Source organism: Manis javanica, chromosome 3, assembly GCF_040802235.1.
Source record: "Manis javanica isolate MJ-LG chromosome 3, MJ_LKY, whole genome shotgun sequence".
In the NCBI taxonomy this organism is placed as follows: domain Eukaryota; kingdom Metazoa; phylum Chordata; class Mammalia; order Pholidota; family Manidae; genus Manis; species Manis javanica.
This window is the reverse complement of record NC_133158.1, coordinates 116,604,227-116,619,650: the sequence shown is the minus strand read 5'-3', so window position 1 is coordinate 116,619,650 and position 15,424 is coordinate 116,604,227. Positions and strand designations below refer to the sequence as shown.

The 15,424-nt window shown below is 33.8% G+C and overlaps 1 protein-coding gene across 1 annotated transcript in view; it reads right to left on the bottom strand.

Annotated features, from left to right (window-relative positions):
- LOC140848274 (protein NYNRIN-like) overlaps window positions 1-15,079 on the bottom strand; it is a 109,051-nt gene extending 93,972 nt beyond the window's left edge. Inside the window, exon 1 of the mRNA XM_073230474.1 lies at window positions 14,897-15,079. Coding sequence (XP_073086575.1) covers window positions 14,897-15,079 — 183 coding nt within the window. The remainder of the gene's footprint in view (window positions 1-14,896) is intronic.
- Window positions 15,080-15,424: the final 345 nt, after the last annotated feature.

Genomic DNA, 15,424 nt, shown 5'->3' with positions numbered 1-15,424 from the left:
GATAGCTGATAAACATTTTAAAAACCTAAAATGGGAATCAAAGAACAACTCCTACCCATCCTAAAAAAAAATCCCCAAACCAAAACCGTTGTATTATTGATCTCACAAATCTGCTGTAGGCTGATTGTTGCTTTAAAAAAAAAAGGAAAAGCTGAACAATTCATTTTATAAAACCATACTAGCTAAGCCCCAAAGTGGAATAAGAACAGCACAAAAATCACAGGTCTGTTTCCTGCATGAAAAGAGTTGCAAAAATGTTAAATTTCTGATACTGAAACACAAACTGTCTTAAAAATAATGTTTTGTTCAGTAGACTTAACTCAGAAATTCAGATGATCTACCACATTAGTGAAGTAAAAGATAAAATCAAAGGATTCCTCAATACATACAAAGCAATTTACTTTGGAGCAATACATACTATACAAACATTGATAAATATTAACTACTATTTACAAAAAGAACTTAAAACTAGGAATAGACTGAAACTTTCTTAATTTGATCACAAACTTATAGGGAATCTCATAATTAATGGGAAATCTTGAGCTAAACATACTATCTTTAAGATCAGAAACAAGATGAAAAGGTCTGGTTGCACAGACATAGGACTGAAAAACCAAATGAAAAGGAAATACATGGATGAGCAGAGAAGAGGCAAAGCTGTCATTATCCACAGATGATAGAATGAACTCAATAGAATTAAAACATTGAAAACTCAATAGAATGAAAAACATTTTTAGAATTAGAGTTCAGCTTGTACTCTAAATAGAAGATGAAGTTACAAAATTTGAGCATTTATTTGCACTAAAACAGTTACTTATATTGGTAATATCCAACTGGAGTATATATTAGATACCATTCACAGTAGAAAACAAAAAGAGAGGAATTCACCTACCAAAGAATTTACCTGCACAAGAAATTTATAGAGAAAAAAATGTTAATTGTATTAAAGGATATAAAGGACATAAATCGTGAGCTAATTAAAGAGATTGATTTCATGTTTTTGGATGGAATTTTTAACATAAACATGTCAATGAGGAGCCTGGTTAATCTGTAAAATAGACACATATTTTAATCAAAATCCGAAAGACCTTTTTGTAGGAACTCAGGAAAATTATTTTAAAATTTACTTTGAACAAAATGGTCCACTGATGGTTATTTCAAGTTGGAAAGAGAAGAAAAAAGATTCATCCTATCAGATATTATGATATATTGAATGATACAGTAATAAAAAATATTGTGGGACTAGTTCAGGAACAAATAACTAGACTGAAAAAAAATTAGAGAACTTAGAAAAATACATGTGCACATATGGAATAAAGATGAGCAGAACGTGGGGGTTAAAGGCATGGTTACAGAACCCACTGTTTGCATCCAAACCTGGTTCTGGCACTTAGTTATGTGACTTGAGTCTAATTATTTACCTCTCTCACTCAGTTTCCTCTTTTGTGAAATAGGAGATAAAATAGTGCCTGCTTGCTTACTTCCTTTTAGTGGGACCATTGAAGTTCTACTCTCTTCTCAAATTTCAGCTCTACATACAGTGTCATCAACTCTAGTCACCATGTTTTACATTAGGTCCTCAGACCTTGTTCACCTTATAGCTTCAAGTTTGTGCCCTTCTACCCACCTCTCCCTATGCCCCCCACCCTCCAGATCCTGGCAACCAATTTTCAATTCTGTTTCAATGAGTTGGACATTTGAAATTTTAGATTCTACATATAAGTGATAGGATGTGCTATTTGCCTTTCTCTGTTTGGCTTATTTCACTCAGCCTAATGCCCTCAGGTAAATATGTGAAGTGATGAATGTGTTAAATAACTAAACTGTAAGAATCCTTTCAAGATTTATATGTATGTCAAATCACTATGATGTACATTTTTATATGTATCTTAAAATTGTATATGTTAATTATACCTCAATAAAGTTGACGTTAAATATATATATATATATATATATATATATATATATATATATATATATATATATATATAATAAACAAAAAGTAGTGCCTTTGCATAGGATTGTAAGGATTAGTCAAGTAAAGACTAACAACACTAATAAGCATAGGGTGAGGGCTCAATAAAGACTAGTTAATATTAACATACATCTGAAAGGAAAATGCCCCTCTTAGTAAGTGGTGTTATGGATACTGGCTCACTGTCTGGTAAAAAAGATACTAAGAACTCCAGAAAAATTTTTAAAAATTAAAAAGCTATGAAGTTAATATAGCTTTAAAGTAAAACTTTAAAGCTAATAAAAAGAATTTCTTTTTAAATTTTTAAAAAATACAAATTATAAGAGAAGCACTTGATAAACTTGATTACATTAAAATTTGGAATTTGTGTTTATGCCAGATGTCACAAAGTCAACAGAAGGGTTAAAGACCAGGAGAAGATCTTTATAACATTTAATACTAATTACTATCTCTAGACTATAAAAAGAGCTCATAAAATGTATTAAAACAAAACTCACCAACATAACCAATGACCCAAGATAAGTCTAAATGGAAGAAGTTATGCTGTAAAAGAAAACTCTATAAGCACTGAATTTTTAAAAAAAACATTAATAAGATTAAATATCTTTGAGAATTATGGTTTTTGAAGAGGATGTAAAGTTGTAAATCTTTATACTGTGGAAGTACCACTCAGTAACAACTGAGCCAATGGATGCCAGCAGAGGATGTAGGAAGGCATATGTACACAAATTATTCATTCTTTAAAGCAAGGGGACCAATGGGTACTGTTCAATGTTTATAAATTAGGAAATAGTTTTAAGTAAAGAAGTAATTGCAATCAGAACATAGCTACCCAAATTACCAGAAACACATGAAAACACAAATACAGAAAAGAAGGCAAATGTAGACTGAAACTAAAGGAGGTCAAAGAAACAAAGTCAAATATGAAATTAGAAATCAGAAGTATGGAATGTGCTTAATTTCTAAAGCCCGTCATCCACATTTTTTAATATGCTCCGTGTTTCCTACCCTTCTGTAGCATCTTGAGAGCCACTTTAGGGTTTAATTCATCTCTGTGTTCAGTTCCATGTATACATTAGAAATAAATAAATAAATCCTTGATTTATAGAATGTATATAATTAGAAGCCTAGCCAAAGGGTTGCAAAAGAATTTAGAAATACTATTTAAAGCTGATTAAATCCCACCTCTGAAGCCAATATTTTGAGGTTTGAAGAACAATAAATATTGTGGTGGGCATTTTGTGTTGTATATAAATGTCAAATTACTATGGTTGTACACCTAAAACCATTATAATGTCAACTATACTTCAATTTTAAAAAATAGTAATTTAGTAACCTTTACCTGAGAGGTTGTTTTAGAGTCTCAGCTGGAAAAAAAATGACGCCCTCAACTTGACTAATTGGAGGAGTGTTTCAAAAACGAATTCCTTGGCAAAGCTACAGGTCTGGTACAGGGAAACTGTAAGAGATAGCTCAGCACCCTGAGACCAGTAACATTCATGAAGTAGTGTCACCACCCTGAGTCCTGTGGGAATGCAGTAAGGGAGAAGCTCTGAGCAGAGAGAGAAAGAAGGGCACCTGACAGGAGCTGTGACTCACTGTGACAGGAGCCAGACCATCACAGCTCCTGAGGAAGATTGACCGAGAGAATGGAACCCTAACTTTACTTCCCTTCCACTAACCAGATCTCCTGGAAGTGCCTCCAAGTGGACAAAACTAACTGAATGTAGAGGGCAAGGAGCCACTCATGCAGCAAGCTCAGCCTCCCTGAAGGAGCTACAGGTGAGAAAAGTGAGCAGAGATTCTGAAGGGCCAAACAGAAGTGATCCAGCACAGAGCCTCTACTTCCCACAACTGCAAGGATATGGTCCATGCAAAAATTTTTCCCCCTGGTAGGCAGATAAATATGTTTCATATTAATAAATACTGTATGTGGAGCTTCTATTCAACCCATAATTACAATATCTATCTTCTGTGTGTCTAATATGTTTTCAAATAAAATAGAGAATACATTTTATCCACTTAGATTTCTCAGCCACAGATCTTACTTTGTTTTCCCTGTGTTTAAAAAATTGGGTCTATGATCTAATTTCTGGTCAATAAAAAATAAGTCATGAGTGTTCTATTCAGCAACAATTTTCTGACCAGTCAATTCTCAGGATACCAAAGATGGATTTATTTCTTTACAAGGCAGATCAAAAAAGCACCTAAAGAGTTTCTTCTCTGTTGGCTTTTAGGGTAGCCAGTCCCTAGGTGCCAAATCTTACATGACATTTTCTACCACATCATTAATAAAGACAGATGTTTTGAATAGAGGCCCACACAAAAGCCAAATATGCTCTTGACCTTAAAAACCAGAATCAAACTTCCACTGTACCATAATGTTTTTCTCATACAGAGATATATTTGGGGATGCATTCTTTTTGTTAGATTTCTGTCAAATAAATTGGGATATTTTCTTGGTTCCTCTTAGCTGGTTAAATTTGAGCTCTGCAGAAACATGTTTAACTAGTCTCAAGACAGAGACTGTAATGTAGAAGACAGTCTCACCAACGAATTGAACTTTAGGTCTCATATTAAATAACAGTAGAATGCCATGATATATTTCTTAATTCTTCTCATTTTTATAAGAATTCATATAAAACATCTGCCAAATTAAGTTGCATCCCAGTAGAGTGTACAGCTTATAATGCATTTTCATATTCTAGTCATTTTGTTTTCCCATGAACCCAATCATAATTTCAATCATTCTAGTCAATTTTCTAATTCCTTTACCTACCTCCTTTACTCAGCTTCCAATGGTTTATCTCCTGGGATGCAGATCTGAAGACATAAGTGATGCTTGACTATCTCCACTTAGATGTTACATGGGCACCTAAAACTTCTTAAAAATACACCTGTCCTCTGGGATTCCTTATCTGATCAAATAACCTATCTGTCTATTACCCAGTTTTCAATGCAGAAATCTAGGCCTCTATTAAATTACCGCTCTCCCTTGCACTCCCCAACTCCATAACCAATTGCAATAGATTGGGTTCCCTGGGAAGCAAACTGTGAGTCAGCAATTAGTGTTCAGAATTTTACTAGGAAGTACTCCTGGGATCAACAGCTATGAAAAGGAAGAGAAGGAAACAGAATGGTATAGAGGGAATATTTGGTTTGAGATGCAGTCTCAATGGAAGCCTCAGTCAATTCCATGGTTATTCCTGAATGAATATCTATATCCTCATACTGATTAGTCATGGGACATGGGCCACCCTAGGATGCAACCTTGGGCAAGGTACCACTTCCTAGCTGCAGCTGGGGAGTTTTAGCGGCAGCACTCCCTAAAAAGTGGATTTGGGTGGCAACAATACCCACTGTACCAATAAGTCATTCTGTCATTTTTTTTTTCTTAGCTCTCAGGTCAATCTACTATTTCATGTATCCTCTCTCACTGCCCAGTTTGTTACTACATTTCTCCTGTATTATACCACCTTTATAAAGGGTTCCACTATATCCAGTATACTTCTTCTCTAATTTATTTTCTACCCAGTTATGCAACCTTTATATGTCACTTACTGGGCCATCTCTCTCATCTGCTTAAAAACTTTCAGTAGACTCCTACTGCCCTTATGATAAAAATCTCAATTCCTTACTAAGATGAATAAGCCTCTAATGATCTTCCCCTGCATGTCTCTTCTTTAATATCATGAAGCCACTTAGCCCCATCTCTTACACTGTCTTCTTGGTATAGCCTCTGAGAGGACTATACCAAGCCTCTCAAATATACCATATTCTCACATCTCAGATTTTTCCAGACGTTGCTTCTGCTGTTGGAACTACATATCATCCATTTCTACCTTTAGGGCTGATTTAGCTTAATCTTTTCCTTGACAGGTATTTCTTGGATCCTTAGAAAGGTTATATCCTTCTACTTCTGTTCCCTTGGCATTTTTTATTTCCCCTATCACAAAATGTTTTTCCCTATCATAAAAATGTTCTATAATTTCTATCACTATTATTTTGATTTGCATTCATCACCTGATAAATAGGCTCATGAAGACAGAGCTTGTGTTTGACCTAATAAACAGTGTGGCCCAGTATCTGGCACATACTTAGTGTTAATAAATATTTGTAGATTGAATGTATGAGGCTTGTCTGCAGTCATTGTCTGAGTCAATACAAGGGAATTCTTCAACATTTCTGAAACTTTGAGAACTATAATTCAATAAGGATGTCATCCTAATTTATACTTTAAGGTGGGATTTTTCTTTTTCAGTCTTTTCTCTCTTTATTTTTGCCCTTAATGGAAATTAAACCAATTTATAGTAATAGTTTATAAGAACAATGTGCCCACAGGTAGACTTCATCTGTTTGCACATCAGTGTATTATCTACTACTTAAGGTTTGGAAAGGATTAAATAAACTCACCTAAGAAGCATTTGTACAATTCTGGACACATAATAGCCATTCAATAAGTGTTAACTATTATTTTATGCTTAATAAATGAAATAAACTCTCTTATCTACTATTCTACTATATGAAGCTGCCTATATATTGGCTGGTATGTCAAAAACATTATTTAAAACCTAAAACCACACAGTTCTTTACAGTTTACCAAGCACTTTTATATGTATTTAATTTTCATAACAGCCCTATAAATCAGCAAAGACATGGTTTACTAACCTGGCTATGTCTCAATTCTTACCTTGTTAAAGGAAAATGATTGGCCCAGGCTTGCAGGTAATAGGTTAGATAATGGTAATTCAAAGTTAAAATAATGGTGAAGTATTTTTATGTATATATAACAAAAATGTGTATACATATGTATATATACTGTACATTTGTATACATAAATTTGTGTTACACATATATATAACATATGTATATATAATTCTGTGTTTATATTTATATATATATATATATATATATATATATATATATATATACATATACACATAATATAAGTTAGTTGAATTATTCAAGATGCCCTGTTCCAGTTTCTTACATCCACTGTTTCAGGTGTCTAAATCAGAGCACTAATTAGACTTTTAAAACTTGTTCCTGAGGTATCTTCTCCATCTCCTACAGATTCAGTAATATGGCTTTAGAATTTCTGATTTATTTTGGTCATTGTTTTTTCTTGGAAATGAAGTGAGATTTCTGCATATTATACATGACTGATTCAAAACTAGGACATTTGATTAACCAAAGTATATGAGAATAAACTGTGCTTGGTAGATTTACATTTATGTTCTCCTGACATTCTTTGGTTACTGAGACTCTGCAGAACTATGGTTTTGTTTTGTTTTTTTTATTATTAATAACATACATGATAAATTTTGCAGAAATAAATTTAGTTTAAGGGAGCCTTTATGGGTAGCCTTACTGTTATATATAGCACATAACTCTAACATAGTCCAGTCTCAAATGTCATAATAATCACAATAAGTAAGTAAAAAGGAAATGAAGCAAAACCAAACATGTTGGGGAAAAAAAAACCTCTTACAATATTTTGAAATAAGTAGATGTTGGTTGAAGATTTTGGGGGTAACAATTTGTAAAAATGGAATTGCAGCTAACAAAACTTTTTTAATACCTCTCCTTGTGGCATGGCAGCTGCTATTAAATCATTTCCTCTGTCTGTATCTCTCTTCCCTTCAGGAAGCCTTGTCCCTTATTTGCATAGGATAATTTAGTCCTATTCATTACCTTCCTTAAGTAAGAAAATACATCTGCCTTCCAATCCACCCACCTTAAATACAGACAATAGGGATACTAAACCATAGATATATTTGCAAAGCTTTATAATATATGCAATTTCCACAACTATTGATTGGCATTAGTACAGATGAAATATCTGTGGGTTTGTGTAATCCCATACCACCTCTTTCTCAACTACTGTAGAAAGTACATTAAAATACTTATGAGTGTGCATGAGATCATCAATCCATTTATAAAAAATATTTAAATGCCCTCTGGGTTCCAGGCACTATTCTAGTTTGGTGAAGTAAGGAAGCATGGAAGAAATACATGACCCCACGTTTTGTGGAAATTTTTTTCTAGTTAGGAGAAAGGAACTATATAAACTGAAAAGTAAATTAAAGAGGCAATATTAACATATAAGTTTTGTGTTATCATATAATATTAATATAGAAAAATTCTAAAAATAAAATGAAACTGGACAAGAAGTTTGGTGAAGTTACTCTAAGATTAATTAGCCATGGGGAGCCTCCTTGAGGATGTTCCATTTTAGTCAGAAAACTAAAGGATCAGGAGGATTTGACTTGCAAAGTTCACAGAAGACTCATTCCAGGCATCTGGAAAAATGAATGCAAAAGCCGAACAGTGGGCTATGGTGAGGTTAGACCACTGTGGTTGAAATAAAGGCATCAAAGAGAAAAAGTACGGCATACACAGGTATCAGACGATAAACTGAATGTTAACAGTTCAAATTTATTTCAACATGAGATGTAAAGGAGTTCAAACAAGGAATTAAAGTGAAGGAAAACAGTAAGGACTAGTTATTAAGAATATGGCTTTGGAGCTAGACTGCATAATTTTGAATCTTAGCACTGAAAGTCGCTAACCGTTTTACTTTAGACAACTTCTGTAACGTGCCCTGCCTCCGTTTCCCATAAAATGGAGATAAATATAAAATTATCCATTTACTTTATACAACTGTAGAGTATTAGTAGCTATCTGATTTCTGTTTTATAAGATCACACTGGAGTAGTATGAAAAAATAATTCCATGAAGGGAGGTAGAAATGGTGAACTCATTTGGAGGCTAGGTTAGTTTCTATTGCTGGCATAACAAATCACCACAAATTTAGTGGCTTAAAATAACGCAAATTGATCATCTGTATCTCTACAGATCAGAAGTCAAATAAAGGCCAAGGTGTTTGGCAGAGCTGCGTTCCTTTAAAGAGACTTTCAGGGAAAATCGGTTTCCTTGCCTTTTCCAGTTTCTAGATGCCAGCTGCATGCCTCGGCTCAGGGCTCCTGTGTTCCGCCGTGGAAGGCAGCAAGAGCAGTTCTCAAATTGCATCTTTAACTACAGCTAAGAAAGAGTCTTCGTTAAGGACTCATATAATTAACTTCGACCCTCCCAGTTAATCCAGATTAGTAGCCTCTCAAGGTCTGTACCCTTAATCATATTTGCAGGTTCCTTTTGCTATGGAAAGTAACATACTGACAGGTTTTAGAGCATTAGGGCATGGGCATCTTTGAATGGTCATTTTTCTGCCTATACTGCCTAATATGGGTGGTTTTTAGGAGGATATCACCGTAATATTTAATGTGGTAATATTTTAATGATTTAGTAATATTTAGTGATTTAGTAATTTTTAGTTTAGTGATATTTAAAGAAACAATATGAATGACAAGGGGTATTTTTCAAGTAGAAGTAAAATCATCTCAAAGAAGTCAGAGGTGCAGAAAGGAATGAGGAGCAAAGGAAGTGGTCAATATCTGGGTGACTAATAAACATTGCATGAAATAATAATAATTACTATATCACATATAGTTTTAGGACTAAATATGTATGTGTTATATATGTGTGTACATAGATATATATTTAAAGATTGAGAAAAAGAATTGAACTATATAACAATTGCATATAACTGTAATATAGTGGTAACAAGAGTTTAAAATGTTTTAAGTCCCTTGCATTTTTTAAGGTAAAAATGTATCAATTAATATTAGACTATAAGCCAAGGATATTGTATTCCTAAAATATTCACAAAAAGAATATTAAAATAAATGATTTTCACATAACAGGAAAAAATAGAATCAAATAAATATGTAATCTCGCCAAAAGAAGCAGAAGGTGGGGACAAGAAAAGAGAGAAGGGACAAATAGAAAGTAAATAGGATGATGAGAGATTTTAATAAAACTATGTCAATAGTTATATTACTTATAACTGTACTTAGTGCTCTAGTTAAAGGAAAGATGTGATTCAAAAAATAATATACCACCAACAGAGAACATTTCTAAAATATAAGAGTAAAGCAAGGTTGAAGTTAAAAATTTAGAAAAAGTTATAGAATATCAGCACTAACCAAGAAAAAGCTTTAAAGTTCTACCAATATCAAAGTAACCTTAATATAAAAAGATCACTATTAGAAATAAAGCCAGAAACATCAAATGGTCAAAGGTTATTCACCAGGATTTATATAGAATGAAGACATAAACTATACATACATAGACAATGTCACTATCTCAAAACATACGAGGCAAAAAAGGAAAAATCTACCAAAAGAAATACACAAATACATAATTGGGAGGTATTTTAATGCAGGTTATTCAGTAGCTGACAGAACAACAAAACAAGAAAACCACCAAGTGTAGAAAAAAATTAATCAATTTGATCAGCAAATGTGATCCAATTGGAAGACTGCCCCTGACCCCTAAAGAATACAGAGCTTCAAAAACACATAGAATATCCATAGAAAATAACTAAACAGAATAATTTATAACATCTCCTCCTGGCATTTTCTACTAAAGTTGAAGAAACACACCTTACTTTATAAACATGCCCTAAGGTATATACAAAATTTTCATAGCAGCAGTATTCATAATGACCAAGAAGCATAAAAAAAACCCAATGGCAGAAGAATGGATATTTAATGAACAGCATATTTTTATACTAGACTATTATATGGTAATAAAATTATTTGAAAATAAAATACAGCTAAAGTCAGCAACACGTTTGAATGTCACTAGTCTAATAGTGATCAAAACAACTTAGTCAAGAAGCAACTTAGTCAAATGTATGTTTCCATTTATATGAAATTTTTAAAACCTGAAAGGTAATAAAAGCAAAACTAAAGGGTAATATTGGAAAGTGATATCATTATTATGTTTGTTCAGTGGGAACAAATAGTGAGTGGGAAGGAGAATGAGTGCTGGCAATATTCCATTTCTTGAACTGGGTGATGATTATATATGTGTTGTCTTCATGGTATTTAATTAATCTCTGCAAATATGTTTTCTCTACCTTCTCTTCCATATATGTATTATGCATCACAATTATATATGAGAATGTATAATTATGTATATTTATATACATGTATATATGTAAATGCACATGTGCATATAATCAGAAATTGGAGTATGGAAAACCATAACTTTATTTCTCTAATCAAAGTCAAGTTACTCTCAAGCCCCTATGACATACGATAATAAACAGCACTTGACCTTGACAAATAAAGGTATCTTAGTCTCCTCTTTTTTAAATAGTCTAATTTTGGTTGGTAGATTAGATATAGCACCAGCTGTCATCTCTTCTTTCCCAGATCCTTCCCCTGACACAGTCATCAGTATCTCCTCTAATACTGAACAGATATTTAAAGGTCATATATTTAACCAATGCTAAAATAGTAGATTTCATAAAAGACCTTCACAACTTGGTCCTGCACATAAGCTACCTTCAGGTACCTACTCTCTCCCCAAAAGAATATTATTACCTGTAAGAGCAGGCTTTGTGTGTAGCTTTCCATTTTTGTTATTGTTTCTCCTGCCCAAAATGATGTACTCCAAAGACTAGGCGGTCATTAAACTTTTGTGAATACTAACCACTGTCATATGCTTTTAAGGTAAAATATTAATATCTCCATATTGCACAAGAAGAAAGTAGGATTTAGAGAGAGAAACTACCCATGGAAGAAAAATGGCAGTGTTCATATTCCAAGTCTGACTCCCTAGCTAAGCTTTGTCTCCCAAGTTCTTCACCCTCCCTAAAGTCAAGTCCTTTTAGATTAACTTGAAGGCCCATTCAACTCTACATTTTTTCTGTAACTCTATGGCTTTAAAACAAGAATAATAAATTTCATGAATCATATTTTTGAAATGTGATATTTTTACTATGTATCCGCATAATGATATTATCATCTAAAGCAGGAGTTGGCAAACTACAGTCAAAGGCCAAATCCAGCCAGATGCCTGTTTTTGTAAATAAAGTTTTACTGCAACACAGTCACTCCCCTTCATTTTAGTATTATTTTGGCTGCTTTAGCACTACAACACCAGAGCTGAATACTTGTAATAGAGACTGTATGATCCAGAAAGCCTAAATTCTTTACTGTCTGGCTCTCTAGAAAAAGTCTGCTAATTCCAGTACTAGGATTCCATTGTTTTCCAATAATATATATAGTGTACTCTGAGTTTCCTGGACACCAAAATAAAAAGTAAAACACAATGGATTTTCATTATATAATATAAGGGAAAATAACACTTATTTGTTAGAACTGATTGTATATTTGTCATGTGGATATTCATGTTACTTTGATAGTATAATAGAAAATGGAATACATCAATAAGGGCCCAATCAAGAGATAAGTACAACTTACTTTTCTCTAGAAGGAAGTCACCTGAAAGAAGAAATTAAAAACCGAGTCTAGGTGGTGTTGAAATAATACAAAATAATGCTCCCTGTTCTGCTTTTATCCAGTGTTGCAAGGTTTTCCAGAGCCCTTCAAACTCTACCAGCCTAGTTTTTTGTGTTCCCAAAGAGTATCACACATTTGCTCACAAATGATTCCTCTCAGTGAGCATGTGTTACCTTCCATTTTCTCCTCTACTACTTCAGATAATGGAAAGAAGATGGCTACTGAGAAACTGAAGTCGCAATGAGCCACAGAGACGCTGCCAAAGCAGCCAGGGCTCCCGTGCCCAGGCCAAAATTGCCAATGCCTGTGCAGAAGATGACATGGTGTGTATGCTGTTGTCAGCATTGCCAATATATGCCAAAGCATGGCATCTTATCCTACTTTTATTTTGGTCCATTTGTTGGAAGGTGTTGCCCACCAGGATTCCTATATCCACCATCACCATGTCTCTCACACATGCTGTGTACCATATATGCAGTTCACAGAAAATTAGAGACTCATATCTTTCTTTTTTCCTTTTCTCTCATTAAAGACCACAGGAGAGGGCTGACGAAAAAATCTTCCAATGAGATATGAACTGATTTTTTTATGCATCTTAACCCACCCTGTTACCCCTCTTTCCCATAAAGCTCATTGGTTTCTCATGCCATAAAATTCCAGATGAGTCCCTACTTTTGAAACACCAGATATATGCCAAACATATCTAAATCCTCTAGTGATGGTTTATGTTGAAATATGTGAGTCCCTAATACATAAAAATGAAGTTTGCTTTCTACCCACAAAAGAGAGATTTAACTTTGCATCATGTGAATTCTTCTAGTATCTTATAAAAATAATCCTGTGTTTCTCTCTCTTCCTCTAGTTGGTGAATTTCTCAGGAGGAGAATTTTTTGTTCTGATTCTTCTAATCATTTTCTAAACACTTAACACAGTGCCTGGTAAAAATAAGCATTCAGTTCATGTTTGTTGTTCAAGTTTGCATGGAAATGAAGTGGACTAATAAGTCAAGAAAGCAACATGAAAATCCAACGCTGTGTCCACATTATTAAGGTTAATTATATTGGTTTACTTTATGCTAAATAACCAATATCATTTTCTTGATTCTTACCTGCTATTCTTATGTCAACATGTTATAAAAGAATACTAAAGATCACCACTAGTAATATGTGTGGAAATAGTTCCTTAAACAATTATAGTTGAAAGGTTTTTCCACTTTTACACTAAGATTTGGTAATTGATGGAACAAGAAGGGCTGGTCTTAGCAGTTGCTAATGGCAACACATCCTGAGGACAAACAAGAGGAGGACCCTGGGAAGAAGCATGGAGAAAATGGTAGAGTTACAGGGAGGATATCAAAGTAAAAATAGAATCATTTTGAAATCACCATCTTTCTTTGAATGAATATACTGGCAATCAAAATCCCCAAACAGAAGCTACTTGAGCCAAGACTTCCTTTGAAACCACTTCTATTTCATGGAAACTAATTTTTAAAGTGCTTAGTGGTTTAGGAACATGAAGAGTCAGTTTACAAATCATCATCCACTTCATGAAAAGAAAAAGAATAAGAAATCGTCAAGAACCCAGATTTAAAACCATATAACAGAGTTAAACATTAAGTCATGTGACAAATTAGAGGGACACAGGAGTAATTTCAACACAGTCAAATCACCAGCCTTCAATCCTCATAGCGATTATACTCTCAGCTTACATACATCTCTGTATTACTGTGGCATCTTAATAACATCTGTTAAAAATCCTGACATCTTAGTAATGTGAGCAGAGGACATCCTTCAGTTACCTATGCCAATAAGCAAATCTGTTCTAGTTACTGTGGTTTTTAGCCTTTTTGACTATATATAGCTCATACTTCTTTAATCTCCTTACTTCAGAATGAAATGTATTTAACAGCCCAATGAAAATAAACGAGTTGTGATTATTAACTAAGTTCATGTGTTAGCCTGAAAACCCAGGTCTGTGGCAAAATGCTCTGATAATAGGAATGAGGAGAATGTGTGTTAAATCTGGACTAGTTACAGAGCTGCATGAAACCTTAAATATGATGCAACCATCCTATTATTTATTAAGATTTTTAAAATTTGCCATTTCTAGGGTAGTCCCCAATTATTGTATATTCTGTTCCAAATATAATACTTCTCCTAAAACATGAACTTTAATCCATGAATGCCTTTGCACATAGTGTTTCTTCATCACTTAGTATTTTTGCACATCTTTCAGATCCTCACAAACACCTACTTATGTCTCCTTAGGCTCCTTCTATCACGCTCCCACTGAACTTACAACAGCCATTGCATTTGCCGTAATAACACACTTATTTTACTACCTCTTCTCTTAGAATGAGTTTCCCAGGTGCAAGAGTGCCATGTCTTTATGCCTCTATTGTTTATCCTGGTTCTGGAACATGGTTGAGAAAAAAATTGTAATTTGTTAGATGAGCTAATCTACCTTCTGAATCTTTTCTCCCATAATACCTCACTCTAGTATACCATATATGCATTTTATTATACTTCAGACACAGAGGACTATTTACCATTTTGAAACCTTTCACATTTTTGGTTACAACAGTTTTGTTCAGAGTTGTATCAGCCTGCGTGGCTCTTGTCTTGGCTGAGATGGAAGAAGCATAGGAGGCCTGCTCTCTCTGGTAGTTTAAGGGGTTCCTGAGAACTGCCTCTGCTGCCAGAACCTCTACCACCAGAGCATCCATGTTCATCGCTGCCCAGTCCTATTTTAACTTTCAACTTTATTCAACTATTTCAATTTCTGGGAAAGATCAGCCATAATTTCTCTGCATAATAGTATACTAATATTTTCCAATGTGCAAATTATCTAAAAGAGAATAATTTGATAAAGTTTCAAGACAATCTCTACACTTTTTTGAACATTATTTGGAGCTGGCCACTTCACTGTGTCTCAAGTCCTCAACTGAGAAATATCAAAATGATAGCAACCACCTCAAAATGTTGCTATTTTATAAAATTCAATTGAATATGAAACTGTGATGGTAACCATTTATTAAATTTGCAGTGAGCATTTACATTTGCTTTGCATACAATAT